This window comes from Squalius cephalus (assembly GCF_949319135.1).
Source record: "Squalius cephalus genome assembly, chromosome: 22".
NCBI lineage: Eukaryota > Metazoa > Chordata > Actinopteri > Cypriniformes > Leuciscidae > Squalius > Squalius cephalus.
In genome coordinates, this window is record NC_137143.1 from 27037189 (window position 1) to 27060763 (window position 23575).

Genomic DNA, 23575 nt, shown 5'->3' on the forward strand with positions numbered 1-23575 from the left:
AGACTGTGCTGAATTGTGAGCCTGTGGAGTGAGAAGTTCCTTTTACACTGATCTGAGATCAGCTTTATTGTTTTTTCCTAATACTTGAAGTTGGGATTACATTAGAGACATGAGTTCTGGACCTTGATATTATTCTCAGTGCTGATTTGTCTGTATTCTCCAGAAGGAGAGTAAAGGTGTTCAGGGCCCAGGACAGCAGGGCAGTAGAAATCCTCCAGGATGTTTAGGATACAACGGCGATCCCAGTTGTCCGTCACACGACCCCCATAGTTTATTTCCCCAGCAGTATACTTTAGAACCTAAACAGAGAGGGAGAAAGAGAAAAATGAAAACCAGATCAGAAAGATTTGTGAGAGTGTCTTCCTTTATAAATAATAAAAATATAACCTAATACAGATGTTCAGATGTTCTGTAACTGCTTAAAATGACGTGTTTTAGTTACCTAATATATGCCTAATCAGCTATGGAAACACGCAAAGGAAGGAAAATACTCTGCAGAGAGGCATGCATATGTGTGTGTGGGTGGGTTGCAAGAGAACGTCTGGTTTTGCCTTGTATGGGATGTCCTGATACTCATCCAGGAACATTTTCAGCTGGCTAATGCAGATGTTCAGGTCACCATCCGTAAACTCATATGGAATGTTAAATCCTAGTGGGCCGAATTTCCTGCGCTCAATGGCATTTCCATGGAAAAGGCACAGAGACAGGAGGAGAGCCTTTAACTCGGCTGTCTGTCAAAATAAAGAAAGACACAGAGTAAACAAGAAATATATTTAATAAAAATATAAATAATAATAAATATATTATATATTTACACATATGTATACTTTTGTAAACTACCACACAAAAGTTTTGGGTCAGTATGATTTCTTTTTTTTTTAAGAAACTATTTATTTTATTCAGCAAGCATGCATTAATCAAAAGTGACTGTAAAAGATTTTTATATTGTTACAAAAGATTTCTATTTTAAATGAATGCTGTTCTTATTAATGTTCTATTCATCAAAGAATTCAGATTTTAAAAAAATAATATTTCACAATATTACTCCGTTTACTGTTTATTTTGATCAAATAAATAGTCTTTGTGAGCATAAGAGACTTCTTTCAAAAACATTTAAAAAATCTTCCCGATCCCAAAGTTTTGAACGTTACATTTGCTATAATATATTTACTATATTCACAATTAAATATGCATTTTTCTCAAGTTGGGTATTTCTGAAAACATCTTTTCAACATGAACCTTAGTGCATGAAGTGATGAAATCATCAGTGAGGCTGGCGTAGGTCTTCAGAAGATTGGCTTTAATGCCTCGTGGTGGTTCTATGGTCATCTTGGAGCCATTCTGCAGAATGGACACTGGGAACTTGTTGCTGGGCAGACTAGTGAGCCAAAGGCGGAAGTCCCGATGGACCTATGGTACAAACAAGTTTTTCAATATATTTAAAAACTCTTACTTTTGAAAATGCGATAAATATAAAGTTCACAGATTTTCCAATAAACAGTCTATAAAAACTGAAATAGCTAGTCAGGTGTGTCAAACTTTGTCAGAATCGATGTTCTCAATGAGTCTCTCTAGAGATGGCATCCAGCTGGGAGCAAGGTGGCAGTTCTGAAAGAAGACCCATTTTCCTTTCTCCATGGCATGGTGCATCAAGGTCTCAGCACTGGGGCCCTGACATACAACAAATACTTTCAGCCTAATATAGTCATTATACTCAAATATACACAGCCTTAAGGCCCATTCAAACCAGGAACGATAACTATAAAGATAACTATATAAGCTTCCACACCAGTGGACGATATCGTTCTGTTTATTCTAAGCGCGTGCTTGTCTGTCACTTTAAAAGGCTTGCGTTTGTTACAGCAGGATGGATTCTGATTGGCTGTCAATGTTTTTATCGTTCATCAGCCGGATAAAATCGTTCTGAAAGTGATTCCAACGATATAGTTTCTCTGTGCCGTTATAGCTGTGGTGTGAACTCTGCTATTCTTTAATACTGACAATGATTTTTAGAACTATATCTTTATAGTTATCTTTATAGTTATCGTCCTTTAGTCCATGTTTAGCTGATATAATAAAATATATAATAAACATGAAAATAAATATAAAAGCCCTTAAAAGGGTATATGGCATGTGATTTAGGCAAGTACTTTCTTTGCTCTAAAGACATGAACCTAATGTTTACATTGTTAAGATATTAGTGTAATGGTGATTATATATGTTAGCCAGTTGGTGTGAGCCAATAGGTCAGGTATGTCACAATTCTTAGTAGGTGGCACAGAACATTGCAGCCTTTCAGAAACTTTAAATAGGAACATAATTAGCACTGGGATGGGAAGTCTTTTTTATTAGTGTTCGTCAGGCTCAAGGTCTCAAAGGTATGAAGGTGGACACTTTGAACTGACTGAAATGGCATGTAGGACACATTAGAGACAACTAGTCAGAAGATACAATTATGATAGCAGTTTGTGCATATATTTCTTTATTTTGGACGTTCTACTGTATGTTCTGACCTGGCCTTGCCCAAGGGAGATGGCGTTCATCTTCTTCGAAAACTTCATGACCTCTGCAAACTTATAGAGGTCAGCAGCGGGGTCGGTACCAGGAGAAAGCACAAAAATGAGAGCGGTGGAGGGAGACGACTCTTTAAACACCGCTGACAGGTCTGATGTCTGAGAGGCAAGAGAAACATGGTGAAATGAGAGAAATTACAAATCATGACCAAAAACAATGAGTCATAGTGAAACAAATTATTAGTATGACTCAAAAATATGCAAATACCTGCTAAAGGGTGAATTAAAATTGTGTCTTTAGCCTCTGTTTATTTAACATTCTAATGTGAAGTTCTTACATAAACAGTGTGTTGTTTCGTTCCATCAATATCAAAATGCTATTAGATTACTAATGTTATTATATGATTACATGAATGTGGTGTAAATGGAGTATATGTTTGGGTACCTGGGGTTCAATGAAACTCTGACCCAGCTGTGAAGCCACAAAGTCCTGCAGGCCGTGAGTAAGCCGGTCAGCTCTCAGACAGCGAAGAACCAGCAGCTTCTGAAACGAGTCTAAGTCGCTGTCCCACTCACCTGGAAGAGTCTCCCTGTTCACATACAAACACATATGCGTATAAACTGAGAATCTAAACCTGTCACGCACAATAATGATACCATTTATGTTTTGTTTTTTTGCATGTGCGTTTGTGGCTACCTGTGTGGCTGGCTGCTGTCAAATATATTCTTGAAGGCTGATTCATGTTTGGAGAAACTCTCTGGCAGGTTTCTAAAAGTTGGCAGGGCGCTCAGTGCCAATATGTCCTGCCAGGCTCTCATGGACAGCCAGTTTGGAGCAGGATTAGGAGCCTCCTGCTGGGGCCGGCCCCCAGATAACATGTATCGCCACTCAGCCTATACACAACAAGAACATTTATATATAAATGGGTCACATCCAGAATCAAGTCCCCAAGATCTCTCTTTACTATGTTATTATTTCTTCATCATTACAAACATTGGCAATGATATGACAACGCAATGTTGACTGTTCATTTGTCTGTTCAAGGCTCCTGGATTTATAGTGGAATAAACATTAGCATTATTAACAGCAGCTTGAGCGATAAAGATCAAAAGAAAATGGAGACAGAATCCACTTAATGAACTTTTTTTAAATGTCCTTGTGTGGTCTCTGATAATCTCTGATAAACATTTTCCGTAAATATTTGCCAGATGGAAAGTAAAAAGGTTGAGATAGAGACGAAAGATAGAGGAAGAGAGAGAGACTTTTAATCCTGTTTTTTTTTTTATCTCACTAACCATATCAATCTTGCTGTCATTCATCAGGATTCTGGCACACAGGAGGAAGGCAAACATCAGCTTGTGTTTCTCAAAAAGGCTGCGACAGACGTTACTGTACAAGCTGAAGGTGAAGAACTCATTAATGTTGAAAATACGCTCCTTTACTGTCTCTGTGGGGAGAGAAACCAAGACAGTTAGTTAAACAGTTAGTTAATATATAAAAGAAGTGATGTCTTATATTAAATCAAGAAAAAACAGGGTTCTCAGAGTCATGGAAAACCTGGATGTATCAGATAAACAAATTTTAAAAGTGTGATTACTAGACCTGGAAATGTCATGTAAATTAATAAAAACGAACATGGAGCAATACGATTTTATTCATTTACATGACTTTTTTTGAAGTCATGCCAAGCTCTAAAATATTTTATCGGATAGAAATTCAAAATAATTTTTTTTTTTTTTTAAAATCCTTATACTTGATCCTTATCCAGTAAAATACAAACAACTGGAAAAGTTATGGAGTCTTTGAATATTGTTATGGCCAATGAGGGGCCTTGAAGTCAAAAATGTCAAGCTTAAAAAAGGCTTAAAATGTCAGGCTTAAAAAAACTGTAAGAAAATTTGGCAGTTTCTTCAGTGCATAGTGTTAAAAATACGAGGGCATATTCTCAACCTGCTCGCTCTGAGTTGGCAATGCCAGCCAAGAAAATACCCAGGAACCACTCCAGAGAGTATTGGTACATGGGGTCCACGTTTGACAGATCTGAAACGCAGAAGAAGAGTATCTGGGCTCGGACAGCCACTGGAACATATTCCAGACGTGTGGCATCAATGTCCCTCTCAGTCGCCTCCGCTGCAGTTACTTTAGCCTACAAAACATTGCTTGTTTGGTATTAGATACTTTTACAGTAGATGCTAAATTAAACAGAAGGCACATTTAGCCTTTCAAGCAAGGAAGACACAAGCACTTCTTTCAGACATACCTGAATTTCTTCGGCTTTGACTTTGGAGGCCGCAAGCACTCTTATCAGTTCCTCGTCATCGACAGGGTTTCCCTCTGAAGAGCTCAGTCGGAACAGGATCTGATCTTCTATCTCCTTTAATTCCTGTTTCATTTGTGCGTTACTCACAATGAGTTGGTTCTTCGCCCCTTCCAGATCGGGTCTCTCTTCTGCTACGAGACACCCTAGTAGCTGATCCTCTAGCCCACTGCATTAACACACATGGAAACACAGCACATGTGAAATTCAGGATCTATCTCACAACCTAGAAGCCTTCATTATGTTTATGTCTGAAGAAATGTAAGAGCAGCACCTGGGTGAGAGGGTGAAGTTAATGAGAGTGACTTTAGTAGAGATCTCGGGTGAGTAATGTGGGTTTGGCAGCTTAGTGGTTATGTACATCTTGAAGTCGTCATGATAGTGAATGACAGCATCTCCGAGCTTTAGAACTATGTTGCCTTCATGGGTATATGTCTGAGGAGCATACACACAAGAACATCAGTTTTACACTGAAGGCAGCTAAGAAATACTAAAACAAAAGGTTGATTTAAATATTGACCATTGAACACTTTAAAAATAGATGCTAGCCTAGCTATAGCAGTTTTTGAGCTTTATTTTATGATTTATTCACACAAAACAGTGATGTGTACCTGTCGTAGGAGCACAGGGTCCAGTGCAGGGTCTAGATCCTCCCCAACATTTTCCAGCAAGCAAGGCTTCCCAAAGCGGATAGCATTTTCTAAACTACGCAGGAAGTCCCGGTCACTCAACTTCATCACATCCAATCTGTTATCACGCTCCTGCGGAAACAGAACAAAACAAAGACCATGAGAAAAGCCAGAAAAAAGTTAAATTGAGGTAAATGACATACACTACCATTTAAAAGTTTTTTTTGTAAGAAATTAATACTTGTACTCAGCAAGAATGCATTAAACTGACCAAAAAGTGAGAGTAAAGACTTTATAATGAGATTTCTATAAATAAAAAAAGGGATTCTTTTGAATTTTCTATTCATCAAAGAATACTAAAAGTTTCCTGACACTGAAGACTGGAGTAATGGCTGCTGACAATTCAGCTTTGCCAACAGAGGAATAAGTTACATTTTAAAAAAAACATTAAAAGAGAGAACACCTTTTTTAAATTGTAATTATATTTCACAATATTACTGTTTTTACTGACTCAAAACCCTTGAATACCAGTGCACAATTCAGCTAGTTAGTTTTGTTATGTAAGGTAAAAAATATTCTAGTGTAATTCTGTATAATTCTTACCATGTTCTTAATCCACTTGTTGGCCTGTCCCTGCGGATCGATGAACAGAGGCCAGCGCTGAGAGTACTGTGCAATTACTCCATTCTCCACAGAGAGACTATCCTTGGGCAGGCCTGCAATCTACACAAAATTACACACACACACACACACACACACACACACACAGACATATATATAAATAAATAAATAAAACTTAATAAACATAATCTTTTATGTCCATGCACATCACTTAAAAAGTTGTTGTACATATATGTTGGTCTCTAACCTGCCAGGAGCGGATCTTGACTTTGTCTCCTAGTGTGCTGATCAGGTTGGGCTGTTCTGTGTGAGGAACTGTCAGCTCTTTAAAACCTCTAAGCCACTCCTCAGCCATGGCTGAACGATACTCTCCCTGCAAAAATCATACATATTTACATCCACTCGCTATGGCTGAATCTCACAATAAGATGTCGAAGATGAGTTTTCTTCTGCATTACGGTAATGAGAAGACTCTCTAGAATATACAATACATTAGAGAAAATAGAATTTCCTATTTATTTCGTTAGATTTTTGGGGTGAAATTTGACCTGGACGTGTTTTGTAATCAAAAACCCTCATAATTAACGAAAGACATTCAAACATCATTCTACCCAGCATGCATTTTCCCTCCCACACTCACAGTGAAGGGTCCGAGGTAAGCTACGTATCCTGCAGCAAGCAGCACATCTCCTGCCACATTATTCACCATGTACTCCAGTTGCTGTACTGTCTCTCTCCAGCGCACCTTCTCATCAGCCAGACCACCAATCAGCTGCCACAAACAACAACATCCTGTGTCTGAACCTCCATGTGCTCAGTATAAACTCAATGTGTAATGAACATTGACAAAACATAGTCAATAGTCATATATCACATTCAGAAAAACAGAAGACATGTACTGTTGCAAATCAGACTGGTATGATAAAGAGATAAGTTTGACAGGCCAATATTACATTAAGTTGAATGGAAAATTAGACAGGCGAGATGGTTTTTCTCCACTCACCTTATCTGCACGGATCAATCTGTTCTCACACAGCTGGCATTTGGCGTCTAGCTCATCTCTCTTGCTCAGGCATTCATGATACTTAGCCTGCAGGGTGGCAATGCCCTCCTCTACAGCTGTTAGTTTCCCCTTAGCATCATCCAGAATGCGCTGTGTTACAGCCAGATCCTCCTGAGCTTCCTGCAAGGCTTGCTGTTCACACACACAAAGAAAGATTAAATATTAAAACATTAATATAATTATTAAAATAAGCCTTAGTTTTGGTCAGTTCACAACAACATGTTTGTAAGAATTAGATTGAAAATGAACAGCTTTAGGCAGAAAGACCCTACAAATATTTCTACATTCAAAAAAGACAGATTGTCCTGAACAGACACAGGCATATAAAATTAAATACACAAATACACAGGAGGTCTAAGCTAAATAATGGATTTAGCAGAAAGGAATCAAGCTCCTACCCGTTTGGGCTCTACAGCTCTGGCCACAAAATGGTACAAATGCATCGCTCGCACCCACTGACAGATAGAAGTGCAGGCTTTAGACACCTTGGCGATTGAGTCAGTCTGGAACTCTGGGTTGTCAATGTAAGGCTGCACTTGCTTGATAACAGCGTCTGGGATGTTGTCCTGTGGGAAGAAGACAAGAGCTTGGTAATGGATATTATACACTTTGGGCTAAAATGTTGTAATTAATTATTCTGATGCCATAAATATTTTAACTTTGTGGTAAAAAAAAAAATGCAAATATACTACCATTCAAATGTTTGGGGCCAGAAAGATTTTTAAATGTTTTTGAAAGAAGTCTCTTATTCTCACCAAAGCTGCTTTTGTTTGATTCAAAAAAACAGTTAAACAATAATGTTGTGAAATATTATTACAATTAAAATGTTATATTATTAAAATTTTATTTTTATTATTAATGCAGAAAAATCTGCTGCTTAATATGTCAGTGGAATTCATTCATTTCTTTTAGAAAGTTCAAAAGAACAGCATTTAATTGAAATAGAAATCTTTTGTAACACTATAAATGCCTTTACTGTAATTTTTGATCAATTTGATGCTTCCTTGCTGAATAATTTTTTTTCTTAAAAATGTCTCTGACCCCAACTTTTGAACGGTATTGTATGTACTTCAAAATACCACCAAAAACAACAACAAAAAATCAACATCTCTTAATAGCGACATAGCAAATAGTAAACAAAAGGGACACGCTCAAACAAAATCTTCACCCTACCTTGTCATACTTAAACAGACTCTCCAGAAACTTTCCTGGATCTTGCAGAAGGCCCTTTCCTGCATCCCAGTAGTCATCAACCTTCTCTCCAAGCTTCTCTCCAGCAACTTTCTTAGGTTTGATCCCCTTCAGGATACAGACAGCTTCTATAACCAGCTTCACTCCTTGAGGAGGTCTCTGCATAGCCCTCACCTGTATATCAACAAACACACATTCCTCTCCTTGTGAGATGGCATGATCTAATCGTTGGCTGTATATGTACAAATGTTAACAGAAAATATGACGTTTGCACCTCAACGACATCATTCTTTTTCAGGGACTTCAGGCTAGCGAGGGCGGCGTCCATGGCAGGAAGTGCTTCATTCAGATCTTTCTGAGCATCATCAGCAATAGCCTGAGCCACACAAGCCTTTTCAGTGGCTTTAGCCTCCTCAGCCTGCACCGCTACACGGGTCTCCTCAGCTACCACAGTGTCTTCCTACACTCAAACACATTCCCCAGGCGACAAAATTCAAGATTGAGTTTTATTCCACCATGTTTGCATGCATACATTTTTTATTTTCGATCATTTTATTCACTTTTATTTTCTCCATAGTGATCACAGTGTCCTTGGCTGCCTCCTCCAGCTGAGGCCTCATCATCTCCAACTCTTCCTGCATCTTAGCCACATCCTCTGCTGTACTCAACAACTACACATGCACACACACACACACACACACACACACACACACACACACACACAATCATAAACACTTTTGTATATTATATACAGTAGAATGTACAGTGCAGAAATAATTGATGTTCCCAAATCACTTTGTCCAGGCCAGTTTTCATTCGCTGACGAGCACTGTGCAGCTCCTGCTTCTTCTGGCCAATCAGAGATGAGAATATGCTGAGGAGCTCCAGGTAACTCTTAGGAGTGACGTAGTTGTAGCGGGAAAGTTCAGCCAGGTACTGCTCACACTTCCTGGACACCATTTGATGTATCTCAACACACATCAGTGCCTGTACAGAGAGACAGCACTCTGTTACACCCTGTATACATTTACACACATATCACACACTTTTCCTTACCAGGCTTTGGAGGGTCGTAGGGCTGGCCTCCAGTTCTGGAAGCTCATTTAGGAAAGATGTTGCTACAGACTGTAGTGCCTCCTGTGGCCAAGCACTGAACCAGTCAATGGTGCAGCAGTTGACCAGTGAGGGGAACTGCCTAAGGCGAGCCCGGAACACTTCCCCTACTGGACTGTAGATGGAGGCAAAGAACAGAGGTCCTGAACCACAGTTTCCAACTGTATGTGTTTCAAGCTGTATCTCAGTGCAGAAATAGTATGGGAAATCTTTCTAACAACAGTCAAAAAATGCACACCAGATACACTACATCTACACTAATCTTGCGCTCAATTTTGCATGCAACAGTTTTGTACAGTGTATTTGTAGCACTGAAATCTCAATAGAGGTATTGATATGAAGATAAACCTCATGCAGAGAACAGTGTGGATGTTGCTGCGGACTCTGTTGATGTAGGCAGCCATAAGGTTAGATTTGGTGGGCTGCTGTCCCATGTCCAGAACCACAGGTTTCATGGTAATCAGGATGCGCTCCTGCTCCTCCGAAGTGTAAAGATTGGGCACGTCGCCTGAGTTCAGGATGTTATTCACGTCCTCCAGGAAAGATTCGCTCTTAATCTGAAAAACAGAAGGGAAGACACAAAAAATGTATGTTAAGGAGTTGACAGCATGTTGTTATGTGTGTCTGTCAATGGTGACAAGGTGATTTACGTGCAAAATTTTTTAGAAGCATTTATTGATAGACTAGAAAGTCCATTAGCCTACAATCAGAGAAATTCCTTACACTGTTTCATCTAATGCTGAGTATCAATACATTCCTTGATGCTTGCTTTTACTACTGTACTACTATTAGTGATGTTCAAAATGACATATTTTCACAATTGATCAGTTAGTAGGTTGTCTGGTCAACTAATCTTAAGAAAGCCCTGTAAAACATATATAGTATTCATTAGTCATTACTCTAGTCTTTAGTATTGAATGAGCTTTAGCTTTAGTGAGCAAAAGAGTCTTCTTTAAAAAAACAGTAATGAAATCTTACTTACACCAAACTTTTGAACAGTATAATCTCGAATATAATGTGAAAATGTTTATAATCTGTGATCTCACCTGTGTATCTACAAACAGGAAGGTGATTTGCACATTCTGCAGGCCAGCCTTTAGCATGATGCTCTTGATGTCCTCTCTCCACTCCAGGAGGCCATAGTTCTTGGAGAGTTCAATCTGGAAGCACTCATACTCAGCCCTGACAATATAAGGACAGTCACAGTGAGAAAATCTATTTAGGTAAACAATGAAGCCATAGATGAGTTCTTTAATTTGGTGGATCACTTATGGCCCGTTTCCAAATGGACATATAAATTAATGAATGTTCAATATGTTTCTATGGACCTTTAATGAAGTGTGAGTTTCTCTTGTCACTGATGGTGGGATATAATAGTCTCACTGTATTCATTTATTTGTGGGTGGTATAAAGACATTTTCAATGTCTTTATACCACCCACAATGTCAATGATCAAAAGTATGATCAAAGTCAGCGATCAAAAATATTAACTTAAGTTTAAGATCTGGGCTGGCAGTGGAGAATATAGTGACTACTTAAATATGTTGCCACTTTAAACACATCCGAGCAATAACATGATTTCTTTGTGTATAAATATTGAGTCTATTGTAAAATCATGCATTTGTATTATATATGTCACAGTTTATTGATATTGAATGTTGCTCGCATATGTGTTCCAGGCATGACATGACATAATTCTTTTCAGTTCTACATGGGTGGCAAAGCAAAAAGATTACAGGCAAGGGACACTTTGGCAAAAATATTGTTAACGTTTAAACAGTTTTAAATCAGTGGGCCAGTATGACTTCTGGTTTTGATCAAATAAAGTCTCATTCAACTGACTCTCATTAGTAATGCTAATTATATTTTTAGGGTTCAGCACAATAAACGGTTCAGCGCTCACATATGTGTGGCAAGCCTGGTAAGGGACTGGCGTCCGCTGCCACCAACCCCTAACAGCAAAGCGTTCCCCATAGGCTGGCGCAGGATACGGCTGATACGACACACATGCTGTATGGCGTCCATGAACAGCACCAGCTTCATCTTAGAGGTGCTGGTCTGGTTATAATCATCCATGTACTCCTCCATCACATGAACCAGCTGTATTAGGGGATAAGAAACAAAACTTCAAAGGGCCATGTGGTTTTTAAATAAATTATTTTTTGCAAAATACTTGCCAAAATATCAAAGCAAGCAAAATGGCAAAATAATAAATAGGTTAATTTTTTTTATTTTCAGGAGAAAATGTGACTGGTGGTTGCACATGCAAAAGTTTGAAGTCTGATACATTTTTCTGGCATCACTAATTTCTGTAGCAAGCACCATTAATATGTAACTAAATAAATGCAGGCAATATACGCCCCATTTACCTTTTCTTTATCTTCAATAAGCTTGTAGACTTTAACAGACCCGGGGAGCATGAAGTCTCCATATAAGACTGGCTGATATGGGACCACCTCTTCGATCTTGCACCCAAACTCCTGTATGTGAGTTTGGAGGAGCTGGTCGAACCACTTCCTGTCCTCATCACTGACCAGTCGATCCTGGAACACCCTGCAGCTCTCATGATACCAAAGCTGCAATAGCTGTATTTTATTCTGTGTAAACAAAGATTATACAATTTTATGAAGATCTAAATATATAAAACATGAAATATCTGAAAAACTGAGGTTTATTAATGGTGGTACCTCTATTTTACCAGCGTCTGCCATCAGGATCCCCTGGAAGACTTTTGAGAGGTCCCTCAGGTTGAACGTATAGTGAGATTTAGCAGGTGTAGGTAGGAGAGCAGAGGTAATAGTGGAGTATACCCTGATGGTAGCATCCACTAGTGACTCACTGAATGGTTTCATTTCTGGAATTTTCTCTAGAAATCATAGACACAAAATGAGCTCATGTGAGAAAATTATTTTTGCAAGTGTGACATATACACATCAATATAAGCTCAAAAATGACATTAAACAATACATTAGTAACTTATATTTTTATATTTTGTTCCTCTTTTGTAAGTTGCTTTGGATAAGAGCATCTGCATAAATGTAAATATTTGTAAATATCAGTAAGAATTTTGACATTTAGTGGTGACATTTCTTTCTCTTCCTTATCTCTGTCTATCTTTTTGTCTCTATCCCTTTATCAAGCTTACTGCCTGGGTCCTTTTTACTCATATTTCCATCAGTTAAAAAAAAAAATCCATTTAGATCCATTTAAAATGCTACCAAAGCTTCTGACAGGTGTTTCCTGTTGAAACCCACATTTAAATGCATACATATCTAGATGCCCGCATGATGACTGTCACTCACCCATCCAGTTCCCTAGGATGGTGGAGAAGATCTCCCTCTTGCTGGTGTCCTCCATCTCAGTGAATGATAGGAAGTTGAAGTGGCGTGTGAAGCGTTGAGTGATGGGGTTCCTGCCCCCGCCGGGGGGACCCATGGCACATGCAAAGTTTATGTCAACAATGTTTTTAAATGTGCCTGGTAAACGCAGAAGACAAATCAGACTTAACAGAGTTTGTATAGAGTTATGTGTGCATATGTTTGTATACTACCGTTCAATGTTTAAGACTTTTTAATGTTATTGAAAGAAGACTCTTATGCTCATCAGGGTTGCATTTATTCGATCAAAAATACAGTGAAAACAGTAATATACAGCACTGTGAAATATTATTACAATTTAAAACAACTGTTTTGTTTTTTAATATATTTTAAAATGTAATTTATTCCTGTAATGGCAAAGCTGAATTTTCAGCATCATTACTCCAATCTTTAGTGTCACATGATCCTTCAGAAATCATTCTAATATGCTGATTCAGTGCTCGAAAACTTTTTTTCTTCTTTTTTTATTTTTATTATCAATGTTGAAAACATTTGTGCTGCTTAATATTTTTGTGGAAACCATGCTACTTTTTTTCAGGATTAGAAGAAAGTTTAAAAGAGCATTTATTTTAAATAGAAATCCTTTGTAACATTATACATTTCTTTACTTTCACTTTTAATTAATTTAATGTATCCATGCTGAATAAAAATATAAACTTCTGTACTGACTCCAAACTTTCAAATAGTAATGTATGTAAACGTGCAACGCATAGAAGATTGGCATTCTTAGTAAACACACCTATCTGTTTCCTGTCATACCAGCCTCCGTGATCCATCCACTGGCGCAGCAGTTCAATGGGAGGCTGGGCTCCATATGTTTCCAGCATGGGCATGTTCAAATCATCAATGAAGAAGATGAAATATTTTCCCAGAGGAGGCCCAAACACACCCTTACGTCTGTAAGTAAGATATATAAATTCTAAATTTAATGATCAAAACGATTAACTGTATGTACAACAAATTAGTAGTTCAATTCAATAACAGACTGATGAGAGGAAGAGATAGAAGAAGAACCTCCTGTCGAGTTTGCTGTCAATATAGTCTTGAGTTTGGTTGCAGGAGGTGCGAGCAGAGAACATAAGGAAGTGAGTTATGTATTCAGCAGGCATGTTCTTGAGAAGCTTGTCTGATATGGTGAGGGTCTTTCCTGTGCCAGTGGGCCCAATGCACAAGACCTGACAAATCAGAGAAGGAAACAAGCTTAGCAGCACATATGTGTGGCATTAAGTTGACTGTATGTTAAAATGAGACTCAGAACTACCTACAGGCTTCTTATTAGAAAGCAGCATGTCTATCAGGAAGGACATGCGAACAGTGTTGACAGTGGGCACAATGATGTCTGAGTATCTAGTTTCTGGAGTGATGACCACTTTCTGGGCATATTTCATCCAACTGACCCACTGTATCTGAAGCATTTGAATAATCAGATGAATGCATGTTTATTAATTAAAAAATGATTTATTAACCTAAAGCAAAAAAAGAAAAAGTTTGTAAAATTAATTTAAATGTTCCAAAAAACATTCTCTCACCTTCCTCTCTTTACCCTCCTCCTCATCATCAAAATTACTTATTCCTGCATCATCTAAATGGTAATCGTACACTAGTCCCTCCTCAGGGAAACACAATTGGACCTGAAAATCAAACAAATGAGGTTTGCAAAATGCTTTTCGCTCTGAATAAATAAACTTACATAAGAGCAATAAAAAAATTATGATTTGAACACTCTCTGGCACTTCTGTTTAATTATCAACAGCATGTAAATCATTGCTGGTAGCACTGAGCTTCATGATACATTTATGCTGCTATTGACCTTTTCTACAGTCATCTTGCCCCTGAGCCAGGCACTGAAGCGTTGGCAGCTATCAGCATCTCCTGTAGCTCCAACACTCCATACGAGTGCAAAGATAAACCAAGGCTCAATCAGCTCCTGCAGCCGAGACAGTTTCTCCTGGGAAAGAGGCTTCTTACCCTGACCACACACACACAAAAAAATCAGTTTAACCATGAATAAATTAACAAGTCTAACCACTATAATACTAAAAAGTTCTCTGACCTCTCGTGGGATGAAGGGCTCAAAGAAACAATCCAGTAGTTTGAGCAGAGAGCAGGTGAGATTGCTGTCCATGGATGTGATCACCTCCTTCACTGATTCTCTGACAAATTTGATAGAGTCCTGTAGATACACATTACAACACATCAAAATCCTGATAGACAATTAACTATATGCCTTACATTATATTGACTTCATATAAAAAGATATTTGATGAACAGACACAGGGCCTTATTTTAACGATCTGAAACGAAAATATCAAACGCGAAACGCAAGTAACTTTGTGGGCGGATCTCGGGCGCTGTTGCTATTATACCGGCGGGATAAATGACTCTTGCGCCCGACGCAAATCTAAAATGGGTTGGTCTGAAGTAGCTACATTACTCATAGGTGTGGTTTGGGCGTAACGTGAAATAAACCAATCAGAGCGTCATCTCACATTCCCTTTAAAGGTGAACTAAGTAACTTTTTTACCTTAACTGAACAGCTTCGGAGTCATTGGAATGGTTATATTACTTATTTCGGGTTGAATGGTGGTCGTTTCGCACCCCCCTGGTGCTCGTGAGCGGAAAATACGCACTTGCAACTTTGAGCCGCCGGGCCGCCGGCCGCCGCGTCAGGAAGTCTCGCGTGATATCAGGTCTCGCGATGTAAACAATTGCTTTACGGCCAAAAGAAATCTGCTAAAATGCTGTCATTATTGCGCTCCCTCACGCTGTTTGAACCCGAATGAAGAAGACGTTTTAAAGAATGTCCCATCTGCTTTGATGTCGTTGATCTACTAGCCTCTGGTGTCCGAGAATCGCCTACGAGTTTTTACAACAGTGTTGTCAAATATCTATTCCGAAGCTGTGGGGGGAGCTCTAGAGAGAAACCTGCGAGCAAAAAGCGAGAATACAGCGAAGAAATCCCGAAGTTACTGAGCCCCGCTTTAAGAGCAGGAGCGCTTGTTCCATGGCAGATTGCTATTATAACGGCGGATTTGCCAGGCGCACGCCAGGAGCGGTTCACAGCCGAGGAGACAGACGTTCTCGTCAGGGCCGTAAAAGACAGAGAAGTGACATTGTATGGGGATGGGAGAAACCCACCCAAATTAGCTTCGGTTAAACAGGCGTATAATAATTTGGGTAAATGTGTAAGCTAGATTTATGCCTATTTTTTCACATCTTCATGGACACCACAATGATTTCCCTTGTGTGGTAATATGTTTCCTTGTAATTATGTACGGTTTGCAAAAATGGGAACTGCTGCCTGCGTCTGTGTAAATGAGAGAAGCAAGTGTATGCGCGTTGTGCACAAGCTACATTATGGCCAAGCATGCGCCCTTAAAATAGCATCTGAATAACGCGCCACTGACTTTAGACTAGGTTTTTCCTGGTCTGTGGCGGAATTGTTTTCTGAAACTGCAAAATAGCACCAGAGAACGTTTGCGCCAGAAACACGCCTCCTCTTTTCGCTGAACCGCCCCCGGGAGAGCAAGTTCATTCCCTAATTTACCGACGTGCGTCTGTTGAGGGAAAAGTCCGCTGTGCGTCGGGTGCAAAATAGGAATGATACATGTGTCGGTGTACAAAGTCAATTGCGCTGGGTGCAAGATAGGGCCCACAGTCTCTTACTGGACCGAAGCCCTACACCAACCTGACTAACAAAATAAGCCATTCATAATACAGAAAGGGACTTGATTTATTTGATTCTACATGTTGGGGTAGAAAGCTATTAGACTATGATTTTTTTTTGGTCAATATTATTTTGAGCAGTAAGGTAATTTCATAGGCAGAGAGTTATTGATGAAAAATGATTAATATAATTTAAATATTTATTTACCTGACTACAAATGTTAAAGTTCAAATGTAAAGTTCATCATTCTTTCCAATAACTCTAATGAAGAATTTGGAAAAAGACAAGTTCTAAGAGGTACCAAGAGGGGTTAAGAAAATAAATACTGTTTAATGTTCTGTTTTCTTTTAATTCAATTTAAAATATTCAATAAAACCACTGTAAGACAAATCACCTGTAAAAACCTTGCGAAGAGAGAGTTGAGTTGATCTGTGTAGGACTGAAACATGGCGGGGATTGTACGGAGCCAACACTCTGTGAATGGAGTCAGACCCAGAATATTGGGCTCAAGATACACCATGCCACAGCGAGAAACCGTGGCAGGAGATGCCACTGCCAAGTCCTGCACCTCAAACATCATTGTCATCACCTGTGAGCCAAAAAAAACCAGAAAATTATTATAGTTACACAAAGGAGGTACAATATGGAGAGTCAGAAAGTGGCCAATCGCAGAAATTCTCATACATCAGAGAGTTTGATGATCTCTCCAGAACTCAGACACAGTTTCTTGTTGTCATCCAGAACCGTGTTCATGTTCTCGATCCACACAGCATCCACAGGCCCATCAAACATGTACCACTTCTTCTCTGGGTCCATGGAGGCAGCTCCATCCCGAATAAGACAAGACAGTATACCATCCGTCCTGTAATCAAATAGTGTGTGTTACTTTTAACAACTGTACTGTATTGTTAATACAATTAATCCAGAGTGCACTCACCACTCATGAGTAAGCTGGTCGAATTCTCCGTAAAGCTGCCCCATAGTGATGGACTTTGGGTTGAGTATATAGGTCTGTACAGCCTCATATTCTCCTCCACTAACTGAGGGCTGGCCTTTCAGAGCTGTCATGGCTGCTCCCAGCACTTCATAACACTACAAGTATGTGAGAGTGCATATAAGAAAAACTAATTCCAAAATTAGAATTAGGAATTTTTGTTGCAGCTTGTTCATTTATGCATTAGCGAAGCTTACCTTAGTTTTCCCAGAGCCTGATGGTCCTACCAACATTAGACCGTGTCTGACTACAGTGGTCTCGTATAACTGAATACACTTGGTTATATAGCCTGTAGGACAAGAATAACATGAACCACGACAAAAGTAGGATTTTGTACTTGGATTAAGCACTGACAATTAATTTTAAAATGCATGAGATTTTTTTAATTTTATCATTAGATTATATGCAAATTATATCAATTGTGTCATTCGAGCAAGACCTCAAAAATGTTTAAAGCTAATGATAATACCAAATAAATGTAATAAAGTTATTTTGCTAAGGAAAGATGGTTTGTTCTTATTTTCTTCTCACCATTCACATCTTTAAGGCACTTGTTTGCACAGACGTTCCTTATGGACTCCTCTAGGGTACCATAGTCAATTGGCTCTTCACGGATCTTGGGGAAGAGGTCAGACACAATGCCATTGAAGAGCTTGAGGTCATCCTGAAGAAACTTTGGCACATTGACATCCCTGATGGCACGCAGACATATCAGCTCCTGCATAAATCATGCAATCAGTTTAGCCACAGACAGTTTTATAATTATGATGCTTCAATAAGGGATCAAGCGGCAGAAAAAAGGTTCAACCATTTTTTTAAGGAATACTGCAAACACACCTCATTCATGTCAGGATTTTCCCTCTTTAAGTTTCCAGCTGCAGAGATCACTGTTTTCACAGCTCTCATCCCAAAATCATAATGATCCTAATAAACAAAATGCAAAAAAGTGAATTTCTTTTTCTTTCTGTTAGATTTACCGTAAATTTATAATACTAAAATAATTACTGTAAAACTGGAAACACCCGTGACGTAAAGGTCAGACCTGTGAGCTGAGCTGTTCTGAGGACAGTTTAAAGGTGCTGGTGATTTTTTTGGACAACAGTTTGGCATCGCTGAAGCCGAATGAATAAAGAGAGATCTCTGCTATCATGGCATAATCAGGGATCATCATAGCCACAGGACGGAAGAGGGCCTGAGGAACACACACAGTTCAGTCTTTTTGTATATATTGAAATGTGTCTTTTAATTTGAAGGTTTAGATTGCTGTTGGCGATCTCTGTACCTTTAAATTATCAGGTAGTTCAGTACGACCAGCATAGCCAGGGTTCATAGTGATGAAGACAGCACAGGACGGAACAAGGGAGATTTCCATCCCTTCAAATACAAATGTCTTCACCTGAACTCAAGAAAAACAATACCAGGTTTTTCCAGAGCTTTTGATCTATGAATTTCCCTGTCTTTTCTAGTCTTTCATGATTACTGGATAAGGTTTTGTAAAAAAAAAAATTTACTAGAAAGAAACTGAACTCTATGGCCCAGTTTCACAGAAAGGGCTTAGATTAAGCCAGGATTAGGCCTTAGTTCAATTAGGGCATTTAAGTAGCTTTTGTAAATGTACCTTAGAAAAAAACATTACTGGTGTGCATAAGACAATGGCACTGATATATTTTAATATATTTCAGTGCAAGTTGCTTTCAGTTAAACATGAATTTTAGTCTGGGACTAGGCTTAAGCCTTGTCTGTGAAACCGGGACTATGTATGAGTGTTCCAACAAATATGACTTCTGTCCCTAACATGCATATATGACAGTGTTTTCATAGTAGATCTAAGCTGTATGCTCAAGTGTGTGACTTTACTCACTCTTTGCTGCTGGGCTTTCTGAATGGTTGTGATCTGTTGAGCCACGACTGATAAAACCTCCACGTCTATTCGATTGAATTCATCAAAGCAGGCCCAGGCCCCTGAACTAGCCAAACCTTTGAGAAACTTGCCCATGGCTATGAAGTCCAGCTGATCAGAGCAGTTAAAAACTACAGTCTGGATGGCCAGAGCTTTGCCCAGGTCTTTAGTGGTCTCCGTCTTCCCAGTACCTGCAGGGCCCGCCGGGGCGCCTCCAAACTTTAAGTGAAGCGCACCAGTCAGGGTTAGATAGCACCTGTGTGGTGGACAGTGTATATAATTTATTTCTAACAAAGAAAGTATCTTTCAAAAGACTTTCTTTTGAAAACTATATGTATGTATAAATGAAGTTCAATTTTCTAAATGTCACCTGTCTGTCAATGGCGTGATAACAAGACGTCCTGAGTTACCAAGGTACTCATAACCATACAAGAACTCAGCATTCACTGCTCTGATGTACAGGTCATCACGCCAGTAATATCTACAAACACACAAACACTAACACATGTCTAAACTCCAATGCCTATACAAATTTATACTTTTTTTCAGCTAGGATGCATTAAGTTAATCAAAAGTAAGGAAATTTATTGTTACTAAATATTTCTATATAAAATGTAATGTTATAAAATGATGTTCTTCTGAATTTTCTATTCATCAAATAATCCTGATATGTAGAACAGTTTTCATAAAGATATTAAGCTGCACAACTATTTTCAACATTAATAAGAATATATATATATATATATATATATATATATATATATATATATATATATATATATATATATATATATATATATATATATATATATATATATATATTTATATATATATAATTTTCTGGGTAACACTTTACAATAAGGTCTCATTTGTTAACATTAGTTAATGCATTAACTAACATGAACTAACAATGAGAAATACATTTGTTACAGTATTTATTAATCTTTGTTAATGTTAGTTAATAAAAATACAGTTGTTCATGTTAGTTCACAGTGCATGAATAAAATGTTAGCAAATACAACTTTTTATTTTAATAATGCATTAGTAAATATTGAAATTAATATTAAGATTAATAAATGTTGTAGAAGTCTTGTTCATTCTTAGTTGTTAAGTTGTTAACTAATGACACCTAATTGTAAAGTGTTACCATTTTCTGGATTATATATTGTATAACCTCAGTTGGCTGATCCACTCAAAGTCATTGACACTGGATACTTCCTCCTCAACCAGCTTGGCTGCCACCTCTTTAGCATGCACTTCAATCACAATAAGTGCCGAGAGTATCGATCGCTGCATCATTGACAGACGGCCGCGCACCAGCTGGACCAAATCTCCCAACTGTTTGTGAATATACAGAACTTTTATTTGGATCGGAATGTTTCCATTTTAGAACCTACAAATAAGCAGTGTACAGGGAAATCTTCACATGGAATGTTTAATTGTTTGCATTCATGGAAATGATCTATACCTGCGTCTGTAGCTGTGGATAAAGCCGATCTGCCAGGTCTCCCTTTTCCAGAGACTCTGACACCTCTTGGGTCCAAAATGTTTGACAACCAGCTATCACCACCTGACCGGGCCAGGACAACACCCACTCTGTGCGAGGATGCTGCGGAGACGAACAAAGAGATTTGACTCTTTATATCAGAACAATCAACCACCACTGACAACATTAACTACTTACGCAGGGATGTCAAACTCAGTTCCTGGAGGGCCACTGTCCTGCAGAGTTTAGCTCCAACCCCAATTAAACATACCTGAACCAACTAATCAAGGTCTTTTGGATTACTAGATACTTCTAGGCAGGTGTTTTGGAGCTGGTTGGAGCTACACTCTGCAGTGGCCCTCCAGGAGCGGAGTTTGACACATGTGACTTACAATGATAATACAAATAGTATTTAGATTGGGACAAAATAAAACCTAGTGCATTTGAAAGTTTATAGAGATTTATACCTATTAAGGGTACCATTGTTAAAAAGCAAAGAAAACAGCATACACTAACCTCAGCATAGGCTTGCAGTGAGCGACTGATGTTGTCTCTTACACTGGCCTTCATGGAGTTCTCCACTTCCCGCAACCAATGCTCCACATTCCCAGAAGGAGACACAGGAACGGACAAACGGACTTCTTCTCCCTCACCAGAGTACATGTGTGTGATCTGCAGATCTGACTGGAACTGGAGCTGCATAGTACAATAGATTTCATAATCTGTGGCATTAATTAAATCATCATTACTATATAAACCAAAATTATATTGATATTTTCTGCCATGCTAATTATTTGAATATCTAAAATGGTGAAAATATTCAATCTGATCAGTTTTCTGTAAAAGAGAACTCACCCGAGCGATGTTCTCAAAGCATTTGCGGAGATGTGGCTGCACTGCTGTTGGATCTTTAGTCTGAGATAGAATCTCCAGTAACTCATCATCTGATAAAAAATAAAATCTAAACCCAGAAAATGAAGAGAGTTTTAAAATAATTCCTTATACAATCATACTGTTCATGCACAGATAAATTTAACTTGAAAGTGCTAAGAAATTAAATGCTATATTAAAATATGAAATGTTAAATGCCAAATTATTGTTTAATAATGAATTGGGCCTGCCCTACTGTTCATGAATAAACCATGAAAACTGATCATTTTAACCTAGGGAAGGCGCTTCGTTTGGTCTCCAGGTATTCACTCAGTCCTTTCTGCACAAGCTCCAGTAAAATGTTACAGTCCTTGAGACTGGCCAATAGACGTGGTTCAGGACACACCTCAATCACCTAGACTCATAAAGACAATCACATTTCAATTCTTTAATGAACCACTGCCAAATCTACTATAGTATGATTAAATAGTCTGACTCTGCTCACCAGACTGTTATCATGGGCAGCCTTCATGATCTTTCTCCAGGTGCGCTCCATGGTCTGATACCTCTTCCCTTCCACAGGAAGTTGGCTGTTGATGTCATCAGAGCTGAAAATAGGTTCCATGTACAGCCACGACCGCTGACAGATAAGCCACTCTTCTAAAACTTCCTATCAGCAGAGGGCCACAGTGACACAAAGTCTTAATTTAGTTGTTTTTTTGCAAAAATACCTACATGCAAACTTAACAAGCAATCCAACAATATTTCAAAATCATACCTACAAGATGACATTGGCTTACCTGTGTCATTTTCAATTTACTTTCCCATTTGCTGATTCTCTCCTCAAAGGGTTTTTTAAACGGGGAGAAAGCCATGCTCTGGGTCATGACAATGTGGTCATCCAGGAGCTGAGAAGCTTCATCTGGGCTGTTCAAGATGTAAGTGCCCGTCTCCTTATATGCAATCACCTCAAACCTCACTGTTGACCATTCCTCCTCCATCTTGTTTAGAGCCTAAAGCAGATGTATAAAATAAAAGTAAAAAAACTGTAATATGAAATAATATGCCCATGGAATTGTAGTTATACAGTTCAGAAAAAAAAAAATCAACAAGATGAAAGCCCCTGTGATATATGTGAAAAAGCCCCTGTGATATATTCCACTATTGTTCTTTTTTTTTAATTTATTATTATTATAATTTACAATAATTTAATAATTTAGTGCTGGAAAAGATATACTGTAGGTATATCATAAAATATGAATTTAGTTCCAGTCATATTAGTTCACACTATAATTTTAAAGCACCATCTGATATCACCCACAACTGTACAGACAGTCCCCCCCCCCCCCTTAATTAATTAATAATTAATTAAGTAATTGACAAACTTACCCTTTAAGTACACCTGAAAAACAACTCACAAATATTACACTCACTTGCTCAATAGCATATTCTTTTCCAGCCTCCTGAGCTACAGAGCTGATTTCCTCCACATGATTTTGCAGGCCCATCTCCAGACAAAGGGAAAAGGTAAGGTTCGCTTTAGACCTCATATTAATGTTGATGCGTTCAGAAATAAGTTCCCAGTGGCGGTTCCGCATGCCAGGATTCCTTAGGCCCCGTATCAGAGGAATGAATGGACGGAAATGTTCGATCTTAGTCCGTATTTCAGATGCCACTTCTTGACAGGCTGAATGGAGTCAAGAATAAAAAGATGTTTTTGACGAAATGATACGAATAGATGGGTGTAAATAGAAAATGTCTATTTACATTTTAGACATGTAATGTAATTCAGTCTAATGTAATTTAGACATGTAAATTCTAAAATAATTTCCA

The 23575-nt window shown here is 38.4% G+C and overlaps 1 protein-coding gene across 1 annotated transcript in view; it reads right to left on the reverse strand.

Annotated features, from left to right (window-relative positions):
- Positions 1-23575, reverse strand: part of dnah1 (dynein, axonemal, heavy chain 1) — a gene marked incomplete at its 3' end in the record, with an annotated part of 35532 nt that overhangs the window by 2405 nt on the left and 9552 nt on the right. The window contains exons 20-71 of the mRNA XM_079856851.1: positions 23176-23429; positions 22543-22755; positions 22248-22412; positions 22036-22157; positions 21728-21833; positions 21389-21568; positions 20855-20995; positions 20561-20724; positions 19757-19867; positions 19348-19642; positions 18769-18882; positions 18529-18678; positions 18324-18410; positions 18018-18204; positions 17684-17775; positions 17430-17584; positions 17177-17354; positions 16887-17081; positions 14879-14998; positions 14636-14794; positions 14355-14456; positions 14091-14231; positions 13840-14000; positions 13565-13722; positions 12751-12924; positions 12136-12314; positions 11818-12045; positions 11352-11548; positions 10495-10630; positions 9797-10005; positions 9392-9563; positions 9131-9322; positions 8896-9006; positions 8610-8795; positions 8318-8509; positions 7543-7710; positions 7085-7276; positions 6722-6853; positions 6329-6454; positions 6064-6183; positions 5443-5592; positions 5106-5266; positions 4775-5000; positions 4465-4660; positions 3810-3961; positions 3211-3407; positions 2959-3103; positions 2514-2672; positions 1540-1671; positions 1240-1410; positions 552-731; positions 123-299 (exon numbers count right to left, since the gene is read on the reverse strand). Of these exons, the coding sequence (XP_079712977.1) occupies positions 123-299; positions 552-731; positions 1240-1410; positions 1540-1671; positions 2514-2672; positions 2959-3103; positions 3211-3407; positions 3810-3961; positions 4465-4660; positions 4775-5000; positions 5106-5266; positions 5443-5592; positions 6064-6183; positions 6329-6454; positions 6722-6853; positions 7085-7276; positions 7543-7710; positions 8318-8509; positions 8610-8795; positions 8896-9006; positions 9131-9322; positions 9392-9563; positions 9797-10005; positions 10495-10630; positions 11352-11548; positions 11818-12045; positions 12136-12314; positions 12751-12924; positions 13565-13722; positions 13840-14000; positions 14091-14231; positions 14355-14456; positions 14636-14794; positions 14879-14998; positions 16887-17081; positions 17177-17354; positions 17430-17584; positions 17684-17775; positions 18018-18204; positions 18324-18410; positions 18529-18678; positions 18769-18882; positions 19348-19642; positions 19757-19867; positions 20561-20724; positions 20855-20995; positions 21389-21568; positions 21728-21833; positions 22036-22157; positions 22248-22412; positions 22543-22755; positions 23176-23429 (8510 nt within the window). The remainder of the gene's footprint in view (positions 1-122; positions 300-551; positions 732-1239; positions 1411-1539; positions 1672-2513; positions 2673-2958; positions 3104-3210; positions 3408-3809; positions 3962-4464; positions 4661-4774; positions 5001-5105; positions 5267-5442; positions 5593-6063; positions 6184-6328; positions 6455-6721; positions 6854-7084; positions 7277-7542; positions 7711-8317; positions 8510-8609; positions 8796-8895; positions 9007-9130; positions 9323-9391; positions 9564-9796; positions 10006-10494; positions 10631-11351; positions 11549-11817; positions 12046-12135; positions 12315-12750; positions 12925-13564; positions 13723-13839; positions 14001-14090; positions 14232-14354; positions 14457-14635; positions 14795-14878; positions 14999-16886; positions 17082-17176; positions 17355-17429; positions 17585-17683; positions 17776-18017; positions 18205-18323; positions 18411-18528; positions 18679-18768; positions 18883-19347; positions 19643-19756; positions 19868-20560; positions 20725-20854; positions 20996-21388; positions 21569-21727; positions 21834-22035; positions 22158-22247; positions 22413-22542; positions 22756-23175; positions 23430-23575) is intronic.